The sequence below is a fragment of the Elephas maximus genome, chromosome 7, assembly GCF_024166365.1.
Source record: "Elephas maximus indicus isolate mEleMax1 chromosome 7, mEleMax1 primary haplotype, whole genome shotgun sequence".
NCBI lineage: Eukaryota > Metazoa > Chordata > Mammalia > Proboscidea > Elephantidae > Elephas > Elephas maximus.
The window spans coordinates 90506258-90526040 of record NC_064825.1 but is presented as its reverse complement, the minus strand read 5'-3'; the positions used below and the strand labels follow the sequence as shown (position 1 = coordinate 90526040).

At 38.5% G+C, this 19783-nt stretch overlaps 1 protein-coding gene across 13 annotated transcripts in view; it reads right to left on the bottom strand.

The window, feature by feature from the left end:
• CD44 (CD44 molecule (Indian blood group)) overlaps window positions 1-19783 on the bottom strand; it is a 97776-nt gene that overhangs the window by 26283 nt on the left and 51710 nt on the right. For 3 of the 13 annotated variants that reach the window (XM_049889407.1, XM_049889408.1, XM_049889409.1), the window contains exon 5: window positions 18487-18720. In XM_049889407.1, coding sequence (XP_049745364.1) covers window positions 18487-18720 — 234 coding nt within the window. Of the gene's footprint in view, window positions 1-1500; window positions 1642-3075; window positions 3205-6082; window positions 6200-7027; window positions 7142-10067; window positions 10194-14402; window positions 14523-18486; window positions 18721-19783 lie in introns of all 13 variants that reach the window. The other 10 variants (XM_049889396.1, XM_049889397.1, XM_049889398.1 and 7 more) reach the window with 10 other exon arrangements.

Sequence of the window (19783 nt, the reverse complement as noted above, 5' to 3'; positions counted from 1 at the left end):
TGACTCTCCTCACATGAGTCTCCTTCCTAGAAAAACGTCTCCCTTTCCTTCTCTACCTATCCAGGTTTCTTTTTCCTGTTTTTCAAAAACCAGATTTAATTCGCCTTTCCCTGACACTCTTTGGAGGCTTCTCTGAATTCCTTTTGTGCTTATTGTTGACAACATTCATTTGATACCTATTATTTACTGTCTCGTATTGGTAGATATATTTTCATGCTGTCTTCTTTTTCCAACTAGATTTTAAGTTTCTTAAGAGCATACCATGAATTGTGCATCTCTGTGTCTCCACTATGCTTTGCGTATTAGCAAATATTTACTACCCATTGTAGTTTAAGGAATATCTGATCACTAATATTTAGGTAAGGCACAGTTAGGTGTTCTAAAGAAATGCAACTATAGAAACTCTTGGATTCATTTTTGGAGCTAACTTTATAAAATACATACTCAATACTAAGAGACATAGTCACGGTGCTCTTAGAACACGTTTAAGTGAGTTTCATGTCATGCATACCCTTGGAAATTTGGATCCAGATAATATACGTAATGCTATAACTGAAAACTCACATCCCTATGTTGATTCTTTTGGTTTATCTCCTTTCTGGAATGCTACTTTTTGTGATGAGGACATCTTGTTAAGTAAAAAAAAAAAAAAAAATTGAGTAACTCTGTTCATGGGAATAGCGAGGAACATGGATTCTTAAATTAATTAAAGGCTGAGAAAAGAGGAGTACCACCTGCTACCAACTCTTGGAGACTCTCTCAGAAAAGATGTCATCTGTTAGGACAAGGCAGAATTCTTTTTAAATGTAAAAATTGGCCCAGTAAAATCACGATCTTCCATTTTTGCAGTGCTACTACTCTCTCTTTCTTTTAATTCTGTTTTTGAATTGCTCGCAGATAAGTAAGAAAGAATGGTATTTAAGGAAACAGGGATTCCATCCTGTGTAAAAGTTGCCCATTCACAAACATTTATTGAGGGCCTAGCGTGATCTAAATACGAAATGCTTCCCTTGGTACTGAATTATCTCTAAATGTGACCTGAGTAAATAAAGATGTTTTCTGAACCTTGTAGTTACCTGTTTGGAATGACTAGTCACCAGTTTTTGACCTCTCAGATTATTCTGCCAACAACAAGTTATATTTTGGGTTTACACGGGAAATAGCCACCGAATCCATCACTTTATTTAAACCCTGCACTTAGAAGTAAAAGGAAAGAAATCCTGGGAATGCCCCTTGCTCACAGGAAATAATTTCTGTTCCTGTCATCCTAGGACTAATTCTTCCTTAACCCTCCTGCCAAATTCTTCACTTTCAGCCCAGAAAGTCCCTTTCTGATAAATGTGTATGTCGCTCCCACCAAGAAAACTAGTTTTTGAAGAAACTTCCAGTTCCTACCTAGGAAAATAGCCTAGTCTAAAACCAAAGGCATATGTCTAAGAAAATAGCCATTTGGTGGATTTCATAAAAACACAATGTAGAAAAACGCTCAGACGCTATTACCCATCCTTCTTCCTGTTTGATGAACTTGTCCCGTTGGATGTGAGATCGGATTGAAGAAATTCGTCCAGGAACTACTGTCCTCTTGACTCTTCGTTGTTGTTCTTTGATTTGTGTGGCTGCCATGGGCTGAGGCTGTTGTGACTATGCAGTTTAAACAATTATCAAACTGTTAATTGACATTTGGTCTGGGAGATACTGATTTTTTTTTTTTTAAGGCTTTACTTTCTAGACAAGACAATGAAACCATCATCCCTGTATAGTGAGCAAGGAGGTTGTATAAATGCACATTTAGCGTGTTTGGGTTCATTCATGCTCATTTTCTTAGTCATCAGCATGTGAACCAATGAATACAGAAGCTTTAACAACTTCAGCAGTGGATAGAGGTTGAGTTATTGACATCAAGTGAAGATGAAGGAGAAGTAGTTCTTCATCCATGCCATGTTGCCACAGTCCCATAAAAGAGGAAGTATAAAAGCCAAGAGCGCATGATATCCTTCTGAGATAACCACATCCCAGAAAAATGCACACGAGGCGGGAAGTGAGGTAGAGAAGGAATCATGTAACAGCTTCCCATCTGATAAACGTGTAAGTAAAAGCCATTCATCTCAAAAGTATGAATGGAATCCATTATAGTATCAGTACATGCCTTTACTTCATTCTGAGTCAGTGGAGAAATATAGGTAGAAAAGATTATAATAGCAGCCCCTTAGCAACCACCACACCACAAAGCCAGTCAGTGAATCCACTGCTTTGCCTGGAATGCATTCAGAAGTTGCCACACACTGGAAGGACATTATGTGTTATATTCTATATTACAAATGGAAACACAGGAATACCTCTCACCGATAACAAGTGAGAATGTGGAGTTTACATTCTTTTACCAGACATGATGCGTTTCAATACATCTGTCACACAGACAAAAGAATCATGCATGTGAGCTTGCAGAGCCAAGGTATCTGGCATCGGTTAGAGACGATGACAAGACTTGAGTCCAGTTTCCATAATCCCACAACTCAAGAATAGAGAAGATGCTTTTTTTGTAAATCCAAGAAAAAAAGCATTGCACACTCAAAGAGAAATCACCAAACAGAGAGACAAACAAAGGACCAAGGAACAACAGACAGGTGGCATTTTTCTCAAAATGTCTGGCTCCATTTTTCAAACACGGGGGTCCTGACTAAATGCTTTCTCACCAGCCCAGTGCTTCATAGAACCATGTTGTCAATTCTGGACCCATATCATAGAGTAGATTCCTTTACTAAAAGGGAGCATTTTGCACGATCAGGGTTTCTGCTACAATCCACTAGGGGATGCTCCAAACTAGATCTGAAAGAGACAGACTCAAGGATACATGCCCAGTGTCTCCTTGACATGGTTATATCCATTTCTGCTCAGGTGATTTGTTATATAAGCATTTAGGATTAGGTTGGGATTGACTGCACCATAATTTATTAAGAAATCTTAATGTCTGTGACAATTCCTTCAAGACCGGCTTTTTGTTCTGTGTCCTCAAAGTCCAACATTTAACTCAAAAGGAAGTTTCCACCCAAGTTTGCTTATTAAACCGTCTATTACCAGCAGTCCCTGTTGTTGAATGAGAGTCTTCTTTTGGCATCTGGGAATGTTCCCCAGGCCCTTCAATCCAAAACCACTGTTCTTTCTCGGGAGCTGTTTCCTCAGTTGGACTACTAGGGATTACCTGGGCTGTGAGAAGAACGTCAACTGTGAGTCATAATTGTCCAATGTCCTCATCAACAGCTGTTACATCTTTCTGCTTTAAGAGTATATACGCAAGGAAGAGAAGGTAGGAAGGGAAGGCAGCAAGAAGAGAGGCCACTAGTATTCTGAAATGGATGTTAGAAATCATTTAATTTTTAAATTTTTCAGGCGGAAAATCTAGGGTCCAGAGAAGTTTTAATTTACTCAAAATTGTATAGCCATATTGGGGGAAAGTTAAAACAGACCACAGCCTGTGCATTCTCGGTCTTGTTCTTATTTTACTGTAGTCTATGGTTTCACATATCCTGTCTGAGAGAACCTTTTGTTTAAAGAGTTAACCTCTTCACTCCAGTGATTTTGGGTGCGGGATTGTATTACATAATAATTTATGACAAGGTCAGCATCGTAGGGGACCTTTTCAAATGGTGGCCATGTAACTCATAATCACATACATTGGAAATACATCAGTAATGAATTTGCCCAGCATGAAAGATGTTGGAATAACTGGGATACTGCTCCATTGACTCATTACATGTTTATGTCTATGTGGCATCTAAATTTGTTACCATTACTTTTTAAAAAATTAATTCAGTGGAAGAAAAATGATTCTGGCCAGTATATGACATTGTATAAACAACAGCAGCGCGTGACAGCCTTAAAATTTCAACCACTCAGTGTTTTAGTTGTCAATGTCTCTAGTTTTTTAAAGGACAAAATTAATGGACTAAAATTTTATCAAGGTGCCTTCAGGACAAATCACGAAGCCACTAACATGTTCATCTATAGCAACTAGAAGTAAATTTCTAGTTCATCAAGAAAATGAGAACCTATAAACTTGTCAAGCCAAAGTATGTTTTGCCCCTTGTAAAACTGTTTATATTTCATTACCTTAGAAAAAGATACAAGTGATTTAAAAGTAGCAAACACATTTAGAAAACAATACTGATTGTCCTCATTTTATTCTTGCATTGACCAAAACATCCCTAGGGTTAACTGATAACACAGTCAATTCTTAAGTTTTACCCCGCCACTGACTAAACCACTACCTCCTGACAAATAATGAAGTCATAAAAACTACTGAGTGCAATTAGAAAGAGAAAAATTGACTCAAATGTAGACTGCCACATTACTCAAATTGAGAAATAATAGAAAAACACACACAAGTGTGCACATACATGCACTCACACACACAACTCTACACTCCTTCTATCACTATCGTTATAAGCATAGTAATAGTCTTTTAAGCATTCAGTAACGCCCCAGTATTTTCCAGCATAAATCACCAGAATGGGTTAGAAGAGTACAGGATTCTCACTATAAAATATGGAGGTTGACTCTCTTCTAGAAGTTGTAATGTTCATTTGATAAAGCCCAAAGGTCACCAATTAGAAGCACACTATGTTTTGCAAGTATTGATAAGAGAATTGCTACAGTTGTTGCTGCTTTCTTCTGTCAGTTTCCATATGTCTGGTTATTTAACTATTCTCTGTTGTAATGATGGAGCCCTGGTGGTGCAGTGGTTAAGATCTACAGCTGCTAAGCAAAAGGTCAGCAGTTTGAATCCACCAGTCACTCCTTGGAAACCCTATGGGACAGTTCTATTCTGTCTTATAAGGTCGCTATGCACCAGGGCAGCAATGGGTTTTGTTTGGTTTATTGTAATGATGCCTCTCCCCTTGACAATAGACTCATTAATTCCAAGTCTCTTAAATGTCTTTTTAAGTACACACTATCTAAAATAATTTCTAAGATACATTGTTAAAACCCAAAGGGGACTGGTATAGAATCCTACTCTGAAGAGACTTCTGCTTCCTATTTCCTTCTTTTATGAGAAGACTCTTTTGTTAACTCAGTCCATAATCCTCATGCATATATTGAATCTCTTGGGGAAAGAAATGAGATATAGACCTGTTGGGTGTATTTAGTACAATGCCTAGGATTTACTGACATTGTCTGAAATGTTTTTGTTGTCTGACGACATCCCTCAAATCATGAATTCTCAAACTCCTTTAGCAACTCCCTTTGACTTCTAAGTGGCCATTTGTCACATTTTTTTTAGGAGTAGCCAAAGCTCTGAAAATGATGGTTGAACCATAGTTGTAAAAATGCCACAAGTTATTATCCCCAATAGAAGCTTCTTTTGCTCCAAATAAGACAGGCGTCTATCAGAGAGCTAGATGAAAGAAGGGTGCATACTTCTTACTTTTTTTGTCCTATCCTCACAGTCTAGTGGTGAGACTTGAGATTGTTTTAGAAAACCCGAGACGTTTGCATATACGTGGAAATAACAATAAAAGCACCAAAGCCTTTCCCAGTTATCCAATGTTTAAAGACAGAAAAGAGCAGTTATAGAATTAAAATATAGACCATCTGAGCCACCTACTTTTCTCTAAAGAGTACATGGAATGCCTTCATACAATGCAATGAAGACACAATGTGTAAAAGAAACTGGACTCATCAGAGATCTTTAGGGAAAATAAGGATTTCAAAGAACGTTTCACTTCACAAGGTCTCTTTCCAGATGCCACACTAAACACCAAAAGAACACACTCTTCACCATACATTTCCATAAACATACACAAATCACCAAAATGGAACCTCAAGGAATCTTTCACACAACAATCATATCCCAGATATACTTCTTAAACATTTTGGTCTTTTAGACAACCTGACGAGTTAGCATTTTCTTTCCAGTTTCTAAAAATCGTTTGTAGTCTTGGCAGTTCTTCATAGTCTAGGGATAAAAGAAATTACCGAGTGGAAGTATAAGATGCAGCCAATGTCTACATAAAATCTTCCCTACTCTATGGCATGACTTCACTATCTTGTCCGAACCAGAACTGTTGACCGCCATCCTTCTTACTTGTGCTGGTAGAATGCTGGGTCTCCTCATTGTTATGATGCTTATGGTGAATAAGAGGAGTTTCTGGTTCCTGGGTCCGGTTTTCTCCATGAGCACTGGTGTCACTTCTGTACACATCTGTTGTAATGTTGGTTACATACACTGTGACTTTTTATCAACCAACCTTTAATGTTGCTGTTCTTCCATTAAAGCATGTGCTATTTAACAGTTCTATGCCTATAATGGAAACCCTGGTGGCGTAGTGGTTAAGTGCTATGGCTGCTAACCAAGAGGTCGCAGTTCAAATTTGCCAGGAGCTCTTTGGAAACTCTATGGGGTAGTTTTACTCTGTCCTATATGGTCACTACGAGTCGGAATTGACTCGACAGCAGTGAGGTTTTTTTTATGCCTATAATGGAAACCCTGGTGGCATAGGGGTTAAGAGCTATGGCTGCTAACCTAAACGTTGGCAGTTTGAATCCACCAGGTGCTCCTTGGAAACCCTATGGGGCATTTCCACTCTGTCCTATAGGGTTGCTATGAGTAGAAATTGACTCGATTGCAACTTTTTTTTTTAATGGTCTGTTTTTATGTCTAAATAGTACTGCTACTATTCTCAATAATTTTTAGTGACTTCACTGATGTGTCCCAAGAAAAAAACCAATGGACATGGTACTGTACAATGATTACTTGTAATTCCACTATAACCACTTTGTCAAGGGCAGAACCTTAAATCATTTTAATGTATCCATTTTTATAATGAAGCAGCATAAAATACCTTGTGCCTAGACCATATGACTGATAAATGTCTCCTAAGTGGAACTGAGTATCTACATGAAAGCTCACTAGGAATTTGTGATGAGATATTAACTAAATTCCCATTATGTCCTGAAGACCGACCTTTGTGGCATCATAGGCTTTGAGGAAAAAAAAAAAATCTTTAATTAAGTATGCATAACCCATTACCAGTCATCGCTGTAGCTATCTCAAGTTGTAATCCTGAATGTGAAACGGTTGGCCTCCACTGCTTCCAATCCTCGTTCTGTCCTGGGTGGCGAAAAACTCGTTCTGTGGCTGAAACTGTGATAATGGTGATTGAAGCAATTAGAAAAATGTTATCTCTTGATTCTTCACCTCTTGTTTTCCATATTTTCCCCTTCTTTACTCTATAGAATGAATCATCTATATCAGGTTGTATAGATGGTTGAATGGAAATGGAGGGAAAGAAGAGAGTGTCTTCAGCTGATTCAGCCACAATGTTAAGCATCTCCATGTCCTTTGCATTCTGTCATAGAATACTTCTGCGTTCAGAACATGAGATCTTCCAGAGAAATCAGCCAAAGAAGCTGTAGCATAAGGAAGAACACCTTTGCAAACACCAGCCCTCCACCAAGGAAAACCAAAGACATCAGAGTTTTGCCCATCCATGCAGTCTGTGGTGGCCCTCCATCCTTGAAAACCCAAGGAATTTGCATCACTGGCAAGTGTGCTATGTGTAGATCCTCATACTTCCTCATACTGAAGAGGCAGATGCCTGCAAGTTACACCACGATGTTCACTTTATTTTGTTAGTAATTTTGTTGTGAGAAAAACACCCAGAGCAGCCAGAGTTTTCCTATAGATGATTCTAAGAACATCTACCTAGAGCAGCCATATGATTAAGGTATGCGTTTATGAATATTTATCAAACACCCATGGTATTCTCATCAAATACAAAACATATCATGAGAAAGACATTCATAGCCAATGAAAGAAAACAAGACACATTCAGTGGAAAATGAGCACAGATAACCAACCACCACCATAGCAGCACACCAAAAAAGAAAAAAAAAGCCATACATCCACCAGTGCCCTGATACTGTTACCCAAAACATTACAACTGGAATAGGAGATGCACCAGAGAGAAAGATCACGGAAAAATAAAGAATCAGTGTCTTTCGTGAAGAGATAATTGACAAATCCACCCCAACTCTTTTAAACTTTATTTTGGTACCCAAATAATACAAAACTCTTTTTCCAAACAGTAATACTATCAATTCTATTTCACAAGTTAAGAAAATCCTGCTTAGAATCATGAACCATATTTTCAATAAGCATGAGAAAGTGGCAGTCATCAGACCCCTCCAGAAGAGAGAATGCAGCCTGCTGAATCAAGTGCATAGGTGCCAAGTGGAAAAGTAAGTCAGAATTGGAAAATATGCCACAGAGATTAAAAATGTCAAAGTTTTCCCCTGGAGTTGGACCATGCAATTTATTTTCAAGTGTATCTATTTGGGTTGCCATCCATGGGAGTTTAGTTTCTTAGCTATCAAGACTATATCTTAACTGATGGCCTCATCTGGAAGGTGGGGACACATCTGAACCCAGGAGGCAGTGTAACAGTAAGTATCCAGTGTGTTTGGGCATTTGCTTTTCTTTCCTAAGTTGCTAAAAAGAGTTTCCTTTTCCCACAGGCTAAGCTCTGTGGAGAGTCCAGTCTAAGAAATACACCACGTAAAGGTTTAGATATAGAACAACTAGTTCATCTCGAGTATTTGCCGTATCAGCACCATGCACTCCAATTCCTTCCAGGCCTAAACTGTATTTTTTGGAATCTTCCCTGACCTTGGTAGTTGTCCATTTATGGGTGCTCCAAAAACTCTCTGGTTTCATTGGGATAATACCACTCTGGTCCATGACCAGAGGAAGCTCAGGTAGCATTCAAAAGCTCACCTGCTCTAAGGGAAAGCAGAGCCATGATGGAGTTAAGTTCAGGATTCTCATCTCTGTTGCAAAGTCTCAAGTCATTCATTATAGGTGTGTATAGGACACTCAGGAAACCCTGGTCATGTAGTGGTTAAGTGCTATGGCTGCTAACCAAAGGGTCAGCAGTTCGAATCCACCAGGCGCTCCTTGGAAACTCTACAGGGCAGTTCTACTCTGTCCTATAGGGTCGCTATGAGTCAGAATCAACTCAACGGCACTGGGTTTGGCTTGGTTTTTTATATGACAGTCAGCCTTCTGGCAGAATAATAGAATGAGCTTCGCATGTTTTAATTCTTTTAAAGGACATTTTCCAGCTCAATTTCTACCCCTTTATCCTCAAAAAAAATTATGATAATTTTCACAATTCTGATACTATTATGTAGTGGTGTCACCATTTGCTTTTAATAATTGGCACTGTTTTGTTAAAACTCAGGTTTATTTGCCCTCCCCTTCAATGTTACATTGGTGTCCAACTCATCTGTTAAAATCCGGGCTCCTTTAACCTGAATCAGTTTTGATTAACTCAGACAATTCTTGAGTTCTGTTTCTGTATTGTAAACCTTTCCAGGGTCTCCTATGCCTTCAATTTAGGGTCCTCTATACCTTTTAATTGGAGCCCTGGTGGTGCAGTGGTTAAAAGCCAGGATGCTAACAAAAGGTCAGCAGTTCGAATCCACCAGCTGCTCCTTGAAAGCCCTATGGGGCAGTTCTACTCGGTCCTATAGGGTCACTATGAGTCAGAATCCACTTGATGGCAGCAGGTTTTTTTTTTTTTTTTTTTTGCCTTACACCTTTTAATTAACACTCTCTTAATCACATTCTCCAAATCTATTGCTTCAATAGACTGTGAGCTCAATTAGGGCAAGGACTCTGACATTTTTCATCTCTGCGTTCCCAGCACCTAGCATAGTAGGCACACAATGAATATTTGTTGTAATGTTTTAATATGTCATTCTCTGACAAAGCTTGATAATTGAAAGTTTACTACAGTAGTTAAAAAGACAATTTGTAACGGCGGATCACAGAGGTAAAGAAATAAGAAGAATAAGAGGCATTAAAGATATTTTTTTCCCTTTTTCCTCCAAATATATTTCGGCTTCCATCCAAATCATTCTATTTCTTCCTCCATAACCTCATCAAGGTATAGGACCATATTCATTTTTCACATTAACTATTCCCCAAGATAGATACCAATTTGCTATCAATCAGATTAATCAGTAAGCCTTGCATAAATGGTCTGACCATAATTGATTTTCCTTACTGGTGCTGGAGATAAAATCCTCATCATCATCAATGCCTGATCCAGAATAACTGGGGGGTTTGTCTCTTTCATCTTCATTTTCTTCATTTGGGTCCCAGCCTGCTGACATGGTATTTGAATCCGTACCTGTTGTGGTGACTTGCGTTAGTGGCTGAGTTGGATGCCAAACAATCCATTTGACAAAAGAAAATCAAGTACAGAAGGTATAATGAAATGCCCAAAGTTATAAGAAGAAAGACAACTGGCTTGAAGACTCCAAACTCTTGTGTCCTGTTCTCTGGAGCTAATATATGAATTTAAAAAGATCTTTACAACTGAATATTCTCTTTAAAGAAGTTAAAAGAATAAATATGGTCTTAACCCCACCAAAGATGAAAAAGCCAATGAAAATTCCCCCACGGTTTCATTTGTATTTATTATTAACTCATTAAACATACGTCATTGTAGCTAGGATGACAAGAATTGAATGCAAAGGTTTCACCTATACCTACCTGGCAAGTCACCTTCAGAAAAACCTTGGACTGTAAACCTACGTCAGTCATTTTTTAAATCTCAGAGTTGTGTGTACAATATGCTAATTCATTTACCAAATCTCTCTAGTATGAAATCATTGTAGCTCTGACTATAAATGAAAACTACATTGGAGTTTCCAATGGTACATTAGCATAGAGCAAAAATGCTAGTCAATTAATAGGGAAATCATTCCTGCCATTTATTAGTCAACCAAAATGATTGACTATGGTGAGCTGTAGTTGACATTTTGAGAAATTCCCATGTTTTCGTTTTGAATGCAGTCATAGAAAAGGAGATGGAAATCCTTCACCTCTTCTCAGTGATTACTGAATAAGAAGTCTCTTTATGGAAAAGGGGTTTCCTACATTTTGAGCGGTATGCAGGCTATCTTTGGCTTTTAATCCTATTAGTGTCTACTCCAATAATAGTTCCATTTATGGAGATATTCTGTATTTTGTTACAGCTAGCTTTGTTATTTATTTTCTTATGAAAAGTCCAGAACTTTTTATGACTTAGCTTACTTTAGAAGATATATGAACTATCTTTCAGAGCTAAAATTTTGTTCTGTCATCAAGAAAGATCTGCTTCTTTTCACAGTTTCCCTATTAGCCTCCCCCTAAGTTATATTAACTCTATAGAATAGAAAGAAGAAGTCTGCTTATTAATATTATAAAGCCAAACATCTCAGAGCTCCTGTCCTTCTAAAATCATCACGTAGACTTGTGAGACCAGAATGGACTTTAGACTTTGGTAATATCCCCAGAGGTCAATGAGATTTATTGAAGACTATGAAGAAACCATATGAAGTGAGATATTCATAACTCCTTACAAGCCACTTCTGTTGTGGTGTGGAGATGATTCTTGGAATGTAATGGCTGAAACCACCATGAAAACCAGTCCTTCACTTCTTCCCTATTGGTTGTTATTTCAGGATTTGTACCACTAGTGCTGGTCAAAGCTGTTGTAACCATAATTGAATTGATTGATGAAAGGTTAATTATCAGTTCCTAAGTTTTTTTTTTTTTTTTAAGGAAGAACAGTGTATATTCTCTTACACTTTTACTAATCAAGAAAATTATCTATACTTGATATAGATAGTGGAAAGAAAGAGAAAGAGCAAAGAAGCACCATTTTTCTTCCAGTGGCCAAATCTGGAATTCATAGAATGTCAGAGATGGAAGGACCTGAAATATCATCTGGATCATACTCCTCATTTAAATACGCAAATTTGTGTTGGACAGACCTCCCGACTTGTCTGAAGTCAGAAGGCTAATTAGCAGCAGAAAGGTCTGAAGAAGAGAATGAGAGCTGTCTTTGGGTTTGTCATGGATTTAATTGTGTCCCCCCAAAATATCTGTCAACTTGGCTAGGTCATAAGTCCCAGTGTTGTATGACTGTCTACCATTTTGTCATCTGATGTGATTTCCCTATGTATTGTAAATCCTATCACTATGATGTAATGAGATGGATTACCAAAAAACAAAAACCAAACCCATTGTTGTCAAGATGTTTGCAACTCACAGCAACCCCAAAGGACAGAGTAGAACTGCCCCATAGGGTTTCCAAGGAATGCTGGTAGATTTGAACTGCCGACCTTTTGATTAGCAGATATAGTTTTAACCGCTACACAACCAGAGATGGATTAGTGGCAGTTATATTGATGAGATCTACAAGATTAGATAGTGTCTTAAGCCAATCTCTTTTGAGATATAAAAGAGAAAAGTGAGCAGAGAGACATGGAGACCTCATACCACCAAGAAAGCAGTGCTGGGAGCACAGTGTGTCCTTTTGAGCTGAGCTTCCTGTGAGGAGAAGCTCCTAGACCAAGGGAAGATTGATGACACAGACCTTTCTCCAGAGCTGACAGAGAAAACCTTCTTCTGGAGCTGACACCTTGAATTTGGACTCGACTGTGGGAGAATAAATTTCTCTTTGTTGAAGCCATCCACTTGTGATATTTTTGTTATAGCAACACTAGAATACTAAGACAGGATTTTTAAAAGGCTGTAATATAAAAGAAGGATTAATTTTTTTTTTGTCTGTGTTCCCAAGAGGCCAACCTAGGACCCATGGGGAAGAATTTCAGGGAGATATGCACTGGATTTAAAAAGTATTAATATGAACTACCCAATGATGGGTTTCTTCATAAAGTACTATGTTTCTACCACCAAGCAGAGACTGGAAAATCACATGAAAGTAAAGTTGTATTAAATAAATCAGAAGGTTTGATTGAACCAGACTGTTGAAAATCCTCTCCAAATCTGAGATTCCATGATTCTAAAACCTAGGTCTTTAGAATTCTAGCCTCTTGGTCTTCTACACAATCTCTCTTGGTCAACCAATATCATTCTCCTATAACTTAGGGTATATTTCTGCCAGCAATTCCAGACACATAATCACAGCAATCCCAAACATGGATGAAGAATGACACACAAAGTAGATTTATAAAAGATGCCTCTCCACTTTTCTCAGTTTAGAGTCTCAGTTTCCTACCAACCTCACCCACGGTCATTTTTTATATCAACACTATATTTTTCAAAGCAGAACAGGGCATTTTGAGATCAATTTTTTAAAATAGGATATTCAATCAGGAAAGACAGAGATGAAGCAATCCAAGGGTCCCATTAATAACAACAAAAGAGAATTGTCCATGAAATCGAAATTTGAAAACTTCCAAAGACTGTCATTTTTGCATTCATGATGTGCGTCAGAAGGATATCAGGTAAGAGTAGACCAAAAACTGAAAACAAGAGGCTGAAACCATCATTAAATCCCAAAACACAAAAGTCAGTATCGGTTTATTTTATCAAAATGTATTTCTTTTAACAGGAGAGCCCAAAAATGAGCAAAGAGGAAACACTGCCAGCAAGACATTTTCCTCTGCACCATTTGTTCTATAAAGATGAACAATGTAAACATTTAAAAATACATCATCACAATCTTTTTTCTACATCACTCTTCCTCTTGTCTCCTCTCCCTTTTCCTCACCCTCTACCTCTCTCTCTCTCCAGCATTATCTTAATCATTACAATATGGCAACCATAATATCAGCACTATTTTCCTTACTGGACTATTTGTAGAAGCAAAGGATTTATTTTATTCAATCTCTTGTAAGATAAGCACATGTAATGGACCACTGTTATTGCTCTCCTTCTGCAGAAAGAATGCATAATTATTTTGAAATATGGTCATATCCTCCATCAACGAAAGTCAATAAGTGAACTTATACTTGTAAACTCCCATTATTATAGGTTGTAAATCTTTTCCCCCTCAAAATCTTCCAAGTTAAAATGTTTTGCAGGGATTTAGAGCTAATAGTCAAACATCCAGGGAACTTGTTAGAGGTCTAGATGCTATCTTCGAGCAGGAAGTATCTCCTATACTTGACAGTTTAGGTTTTAGGTGTCCAAACCAGTGTTCAGGGCCTACACTTCTCATCCATAGATCAATGTTCCCTTTTATTATTATTAACTTTGATAATTAGATTAACAGAAAGCAAGAGTATGCATTTTCTAATAGACTTCTTTCTAGAAGACATGTTTTGAATGAATCTCATAATCAAAGCCTCTGAAGGAGAAATCATTCTGATTCTATACTCATGTTGCCAAAAGGAAAACAAGCAGTATAGTTAGGAGCATCCATTTATATCCCTGGACACACAGGCCTCTCTGGTAAACGAAATGGTTACCCGACCCTGTTCTCACTAAGGATAGCGAAGGAACATCAGTAGGCAATTTCGGGATGATAATGGGCGCCCTCTTTCTTCACACTGAATGGTCTGCCATTCAGGTCAACTGATAAGCAAAAGTTGTAACAATTTACCTGTTGTTGCTGCTGTTGTGACATCCTGAGTCTTAGGCTGTGAATTACCAAACCAGGACCATAGCCAACTATTTTCCTCCTGAGCTGCTGCATGGTTGTCTGAGTGCACAGTTGCGGTAACTGGATCAATTATGAAAATATCATTTAGTAAGATCCCTCTGCAAAACCTTTACTCTCAGTTTTATCTACATATAATATCAGTATTTATTCCAGAATGAAGATAAGAAAAGTTGAGACCTGGTTTTATCTTTCTAGCCTTCTAAAGTCTTCCAGAATCTTAGGGTAACACCAGAAATGCAAATTCTGTGTGGCTATCAACTCGATGCTACTAATTTTTCAAAGTGAGCCTCTTGAGTACATGCTCAGAGCAAAATCAACCAGAAACTTCAACCTGTGATGGAAGCGATTTTCTATCTACTTGATTTGATGACCCAGCAATCAACCGAAGGTCCTCCATGTAGCATTTCATAAAATTGCTTTCCTTCATTTATCCTTAGAGTATCATTGGGGATGTTTGCCTGTGTCTTTATGGTCTGTGCATCATTGAACCAGATAGCTTGCAATGACAACTGTCATGTCAAAGCTCCACCCACGCCAATCAACTTCAATTCAAGCTTTATAATTGAGCAGGAACTTTTCAAAGGGTGTGTGTCCAGAGTGTTGAATTCAGGTAAAGTTCTCTTGAGTGTCCATCTACCACTTTCTGTCACTTTAAATTCTAATTCAGAATGTGTTATCAGGAGAGAAACAAAGCTGCTAAGTCAGAGAAATTATAGACTCTCTAATCAAATTATAGAAAGGATAATCAATAAAATTTTGCAATTTATAATCTCTCATCTGACTCTCAAGTTGGACTTGAGTCAAGAATGTTTTCCTATAGAGGCAGAATGGCAAAAATCATCAGGATAAATATCTGAACCAGCTGGGATCTTTAAAATTCATTTTGAGTCATACATCCATTTGAAGGCCTGATATAAGTTATAGCCTCTCTCCTCAAAAAATGTGATACTACACATACACACTCTCAGAATTTTGCTAATATAATTTCAGGTGGTTCTTGGATACCTCATGTCCTGTCATTGAAATTCCTGAGGCTCCGTGAACTCCAGGTTTTCAATCCCAGATTGACTCTATACATGCCAAACATCAAAACCTACATAATATGTTCTATGCTATAAAGAACACATTAGCTCAGAATAGAGAGATAGGAGCCAATTTCACCAATGATGCCACCAGATCAACCTGAGTACCCCCAAGGAAAATCCACAGACACCCCCTTCTGATTTCAGAAACTTTATTAAAGATCCTGTTACTCTCACCCTATAGTATACCAGAAAGAGATCACCAGAAAATAAACACAAGATAGAAACAGACAATATTTCTATCTTCCTGAAAGGAGTTGTGTGAGAAGGAAAAATGGAAAAAGTTACCTTAGCTAGCAGAATTTCCAATTTTCCCACCCAAGTAGACCCTGTCAGATCAAGGGGGAAAAAAAAAAAGTATTCCTTTGACACCCAGAAGACAAGAAAATAGAGCATTTCAAGGCAGAGCCAGCTTCCTGGGTTAGTTTAAGTTTCTGAATCCAAAGAATTCCAGATCATCAATAGGAAAGAGGCTGATCACTGCCTCCAAGGCAGCTTTTCCAAGAATAACACTTATAATAAAAAGCCCACTGGAAGTTAGAACCTACCCAGATGGTTGTTCTTATTGGCTTTCCCTGTTGCCACCCACTAAGGACCCTTAAGGAAAGAATGAGGCAGCCAAGCTAAAGGCGGATCTCTGTGTTCTCAGCCAGCCCTCCTCTTGACCTCTGCCCTCCTGCATGCATTAGTGAGGCTTTGCAGTCACTCCCTCTTACTATAACCCAACTCAAAGCCCAACAGCCTGAAGGCTTTGGGCTTAGAACACAGGGTTCCATTCAGGAACTTATCAGTGTTAACTTTTTATAGTATGCCATATAGTACTTTTAAGTTTCCACCTGGTTGCTTTCTTTGACACTGTTGTTGGCATGGACTGATCTATTTGGAGCTGCCATTGACCTTATTGGATCCTACAGCAGCACTTCAATGACTATCAGGTTAACTATGGACTCATCCCTGATGGCAAATTAGTCTCTCTCTTCCTTAATTACTTTCAGAAACTTAGCTAAGTGTTCTAGAAGAAGGAAAGTACAACCCAAATCCTGAACTAGGTTCTAGTTAAGTCTCAAAGCACTCCCTTTCCTTTATTTCTGAAGTAGTACCTAGGCTCCGTGAGGGTAGGTTTTGATTGGTATTGTCCAGTAACTAGAATCTCCAGTAACTACTGTCTAGCATAGACATTGTTGAATGAATAAATATCTTACTAACCCTTACTCCTCTTCAATATTACTTTCAAATGGTGTCTTCCACTGATCCTCAACATCTAGGATAGGCCTGGTACATAGTAGATCCTCGAAATATATTTGTTGACTAAATAACTTCAGCAGGAAAGCCACAGTCCCTAAAAGATGTGCTATGACTGTTGATGGGATGCATTAATTGCCTTTTCTAAAGTACATGGAAATACTTTATTTTATACAGCCTCTTAGCAGTTTGAATGTTAAAATCATTTAGTCCCCACAAGATGTATTTTGTTGAGATCGTCTTCTTTGGTAGGAAATGATACTTTAAGAGTAGACCTGTTCTGCTTCATGGTGAGACCATTAATTGTCATTTTTTCCCAACATCTGCCAAAACTGCATGTTCTAATAATAACCATGTTCAACGTGGCTGCCTTAGAAAGGCCAGGAACCCAAGAAGCAGCAAGTAGCCTATGGCACAGAATCATGGGTTTACAGGAGCTTCTCTTAAGATGGATTGTCCACAAAATTGCAACTTTGAGGTGGTACAATATCTGAAGAGCCAGTAATTCTAGAAGTCATGGGCAGTGTGAAAAGATCTATTTTTTTAAATGCTTTAGGGAATCAGCAAGGAACGAGTATAACCCCAGGCCTCTTTGTATCATGCCTTCAGCAAGCTGCTAACAGAAATTTAAAACATGTTGAGCCAGGAAACTTAACTCAGAGCTCTTGAGGTTTCCCTGGCTTCTGGATGATATAAGGGATAGAAAAGGTCCCCATTGCAAACACTCACAAACCAGTAAATTTCTGCCACATGGTTTGGAGGGCCAGAATTCCACCCCTCAAGAGCCATAGCCAGGAAAAGAGAAAATTCAGACCATACTAGGAAAGAAGCTCAAGAAGCAGATGCCCGTTTGAGTTTGAATAATCCTCCACAGAAGGAACGTGGCCAATCTGGAAACTTGTTTCAAAATAAGCCACAAGGAAAAAGAAAAGAGGGAAGAGAAGAAGGAGACAAGAGGGAAATGTAAACACTTGCCAATGAAACTGAAGCACAAGGGGAAAAACCCACAGTCTAATGCAGTGTTTACATAGCTCCCCTCTTGTAGTTCCAAGGAATGAATAACCCACATAAACCCAAGGAGTATTAAGAGCTTACCCCAACAGGTTGGAATACAGAACTCTTAAGCTGATTTAATTTGACCTGATAAGTCCTCCAAATATGCTTACTTGAACCAAAAACAAGAGAATTGTTTAGTAAATCATGGCTCATGAGTACCACTGAATGTTATACAACTGATAGCATGAGTATAAATTAGATTGAAAACAAAAAAATACAAAGTTAAGCAAAAAGGGTAGCAGATGGAATAACATGTCTATTCTATGATCCCAACTTCCTGAAAACAATCTTATCCCTGAGTAGATAAGAACATGAAGGAAACACACAAAATGGAAATAGCCTCTATAGCAGACCTAGGTTGCCACCATATCTCCAGGGATAAGAGGAAAAGGGAGACTCTTCTATAAACTTCCAATATGACACTTCTTGTCCCAAGGTAAGAAAAAATGGAATTTTACACAGAAAAAAAAAATGTAGGCAGTAGCATATGGAGCACTATAACCAAATAGCCTACCTCCCCAAATGATGTCATCTATATCTAGAGACAGGAGAAAATCAATATATGAGTACATATCACTCCGGAAGGTCAGGGACAGTCTGCAGAGGAATGGCTATTAGAAAGCACAGTGGTTCATTTTCCTTACTGGTAGTTGGTGTGTCCCCTGTGTTGTCTGTGACCCAAGGACCAGCTTTGTCTTGAGTCGGGTCTGCAGTTGGAAGATGGGTATGGAAGATGCTGTAACCTCCTGAAGTGGTTCGCTCACTGGATGATCCACTGCTCACGTCATCGTCAGTAGGGTTGCTGGGATTGATGTCTTCAGGGTTGGTTCTGTATTCTCCTCTTTTGGTGTAGCGAGTGCCGTCACGATTAACAATAGCTGAGAGAAAGAAAAGGAACTTTCAGAACTTCACAGCTTACATTTTCTGAGTACAGGGAAGACTGTGGATTATCACATAAGAGAACCCCGCTGCCTGGAGTTGATTCCGACTCATAGAGACCCCATAGGGTTTCCAAGGCTATAAATCTCTACGGAAGCAGACTGCCACATCTTTTCTCTCACAGAGCTGCGGGTGGTTTTGAATCGCTGACCTTCCAGTTACCAGTCAATAGCCTTACCCATGGTGCCACCAGGGCTCCTTATCACATAAGAGAGTGACTTCAATTCTATTTTCTTTTCTACTAAGAAAAACAACACCTAGATACGTATCCCATGGGGGGATAAAGTGACTGATGCATTAAGGGAGTGTATCCTCCTGACATTGGTCTGGGAAGGGAAAAAGGGGATGTATTTGAGAATACCCAAGTTGGAATCCCAGCTCCACCATTTACTAGCTGTGCAGCTCTAGACGAGATAACTGTCTCAGCTCGTCCCCTCATTTATAAGATGCAGATAATAATACTTTCTGAATGGGGTTGTTTTAAGCATTATATGATACGCTGTACATAAAGTATTCAGCCCAGTATTCAATAAATGGTAATTCTCTAGCCTGGCTCCCTACTCTCCCTTCTTAAGTACACATAAAACTTTTTGCTATTAATTCCATCTCATTCCAGAAAGGATTTGAAGTTGCAGTTGAGAAGGATATTAGCCTCAACAGGGAAGATACATTTACAAATCCATGAAGAATTGAGTTTTCTTTCTAAGGGACAAATTCCGTCCATTTAAGCGAACCCCTATGCCTGGCTAGGAAATTGGCATGTCTAAATACTGACAGAGCCTCTGCCATCCTCTGTGAAACTCAATCTCGAAAATGAATGTATATAAAGAAGATCAAAAGCTTTGGTTTGAACAAGCAAATGATTAAAGTGGAAAGCAGGAGAAAAAGCACAGATGAATTTGTTCATTGCTCCTCCCTAAAAGGATTTGCTGCCTTCAAGTCTTAGGCCACTCACTCTACAAGTGTCCATTTAGCTGAAATTATCATCTGCTATATTGCATT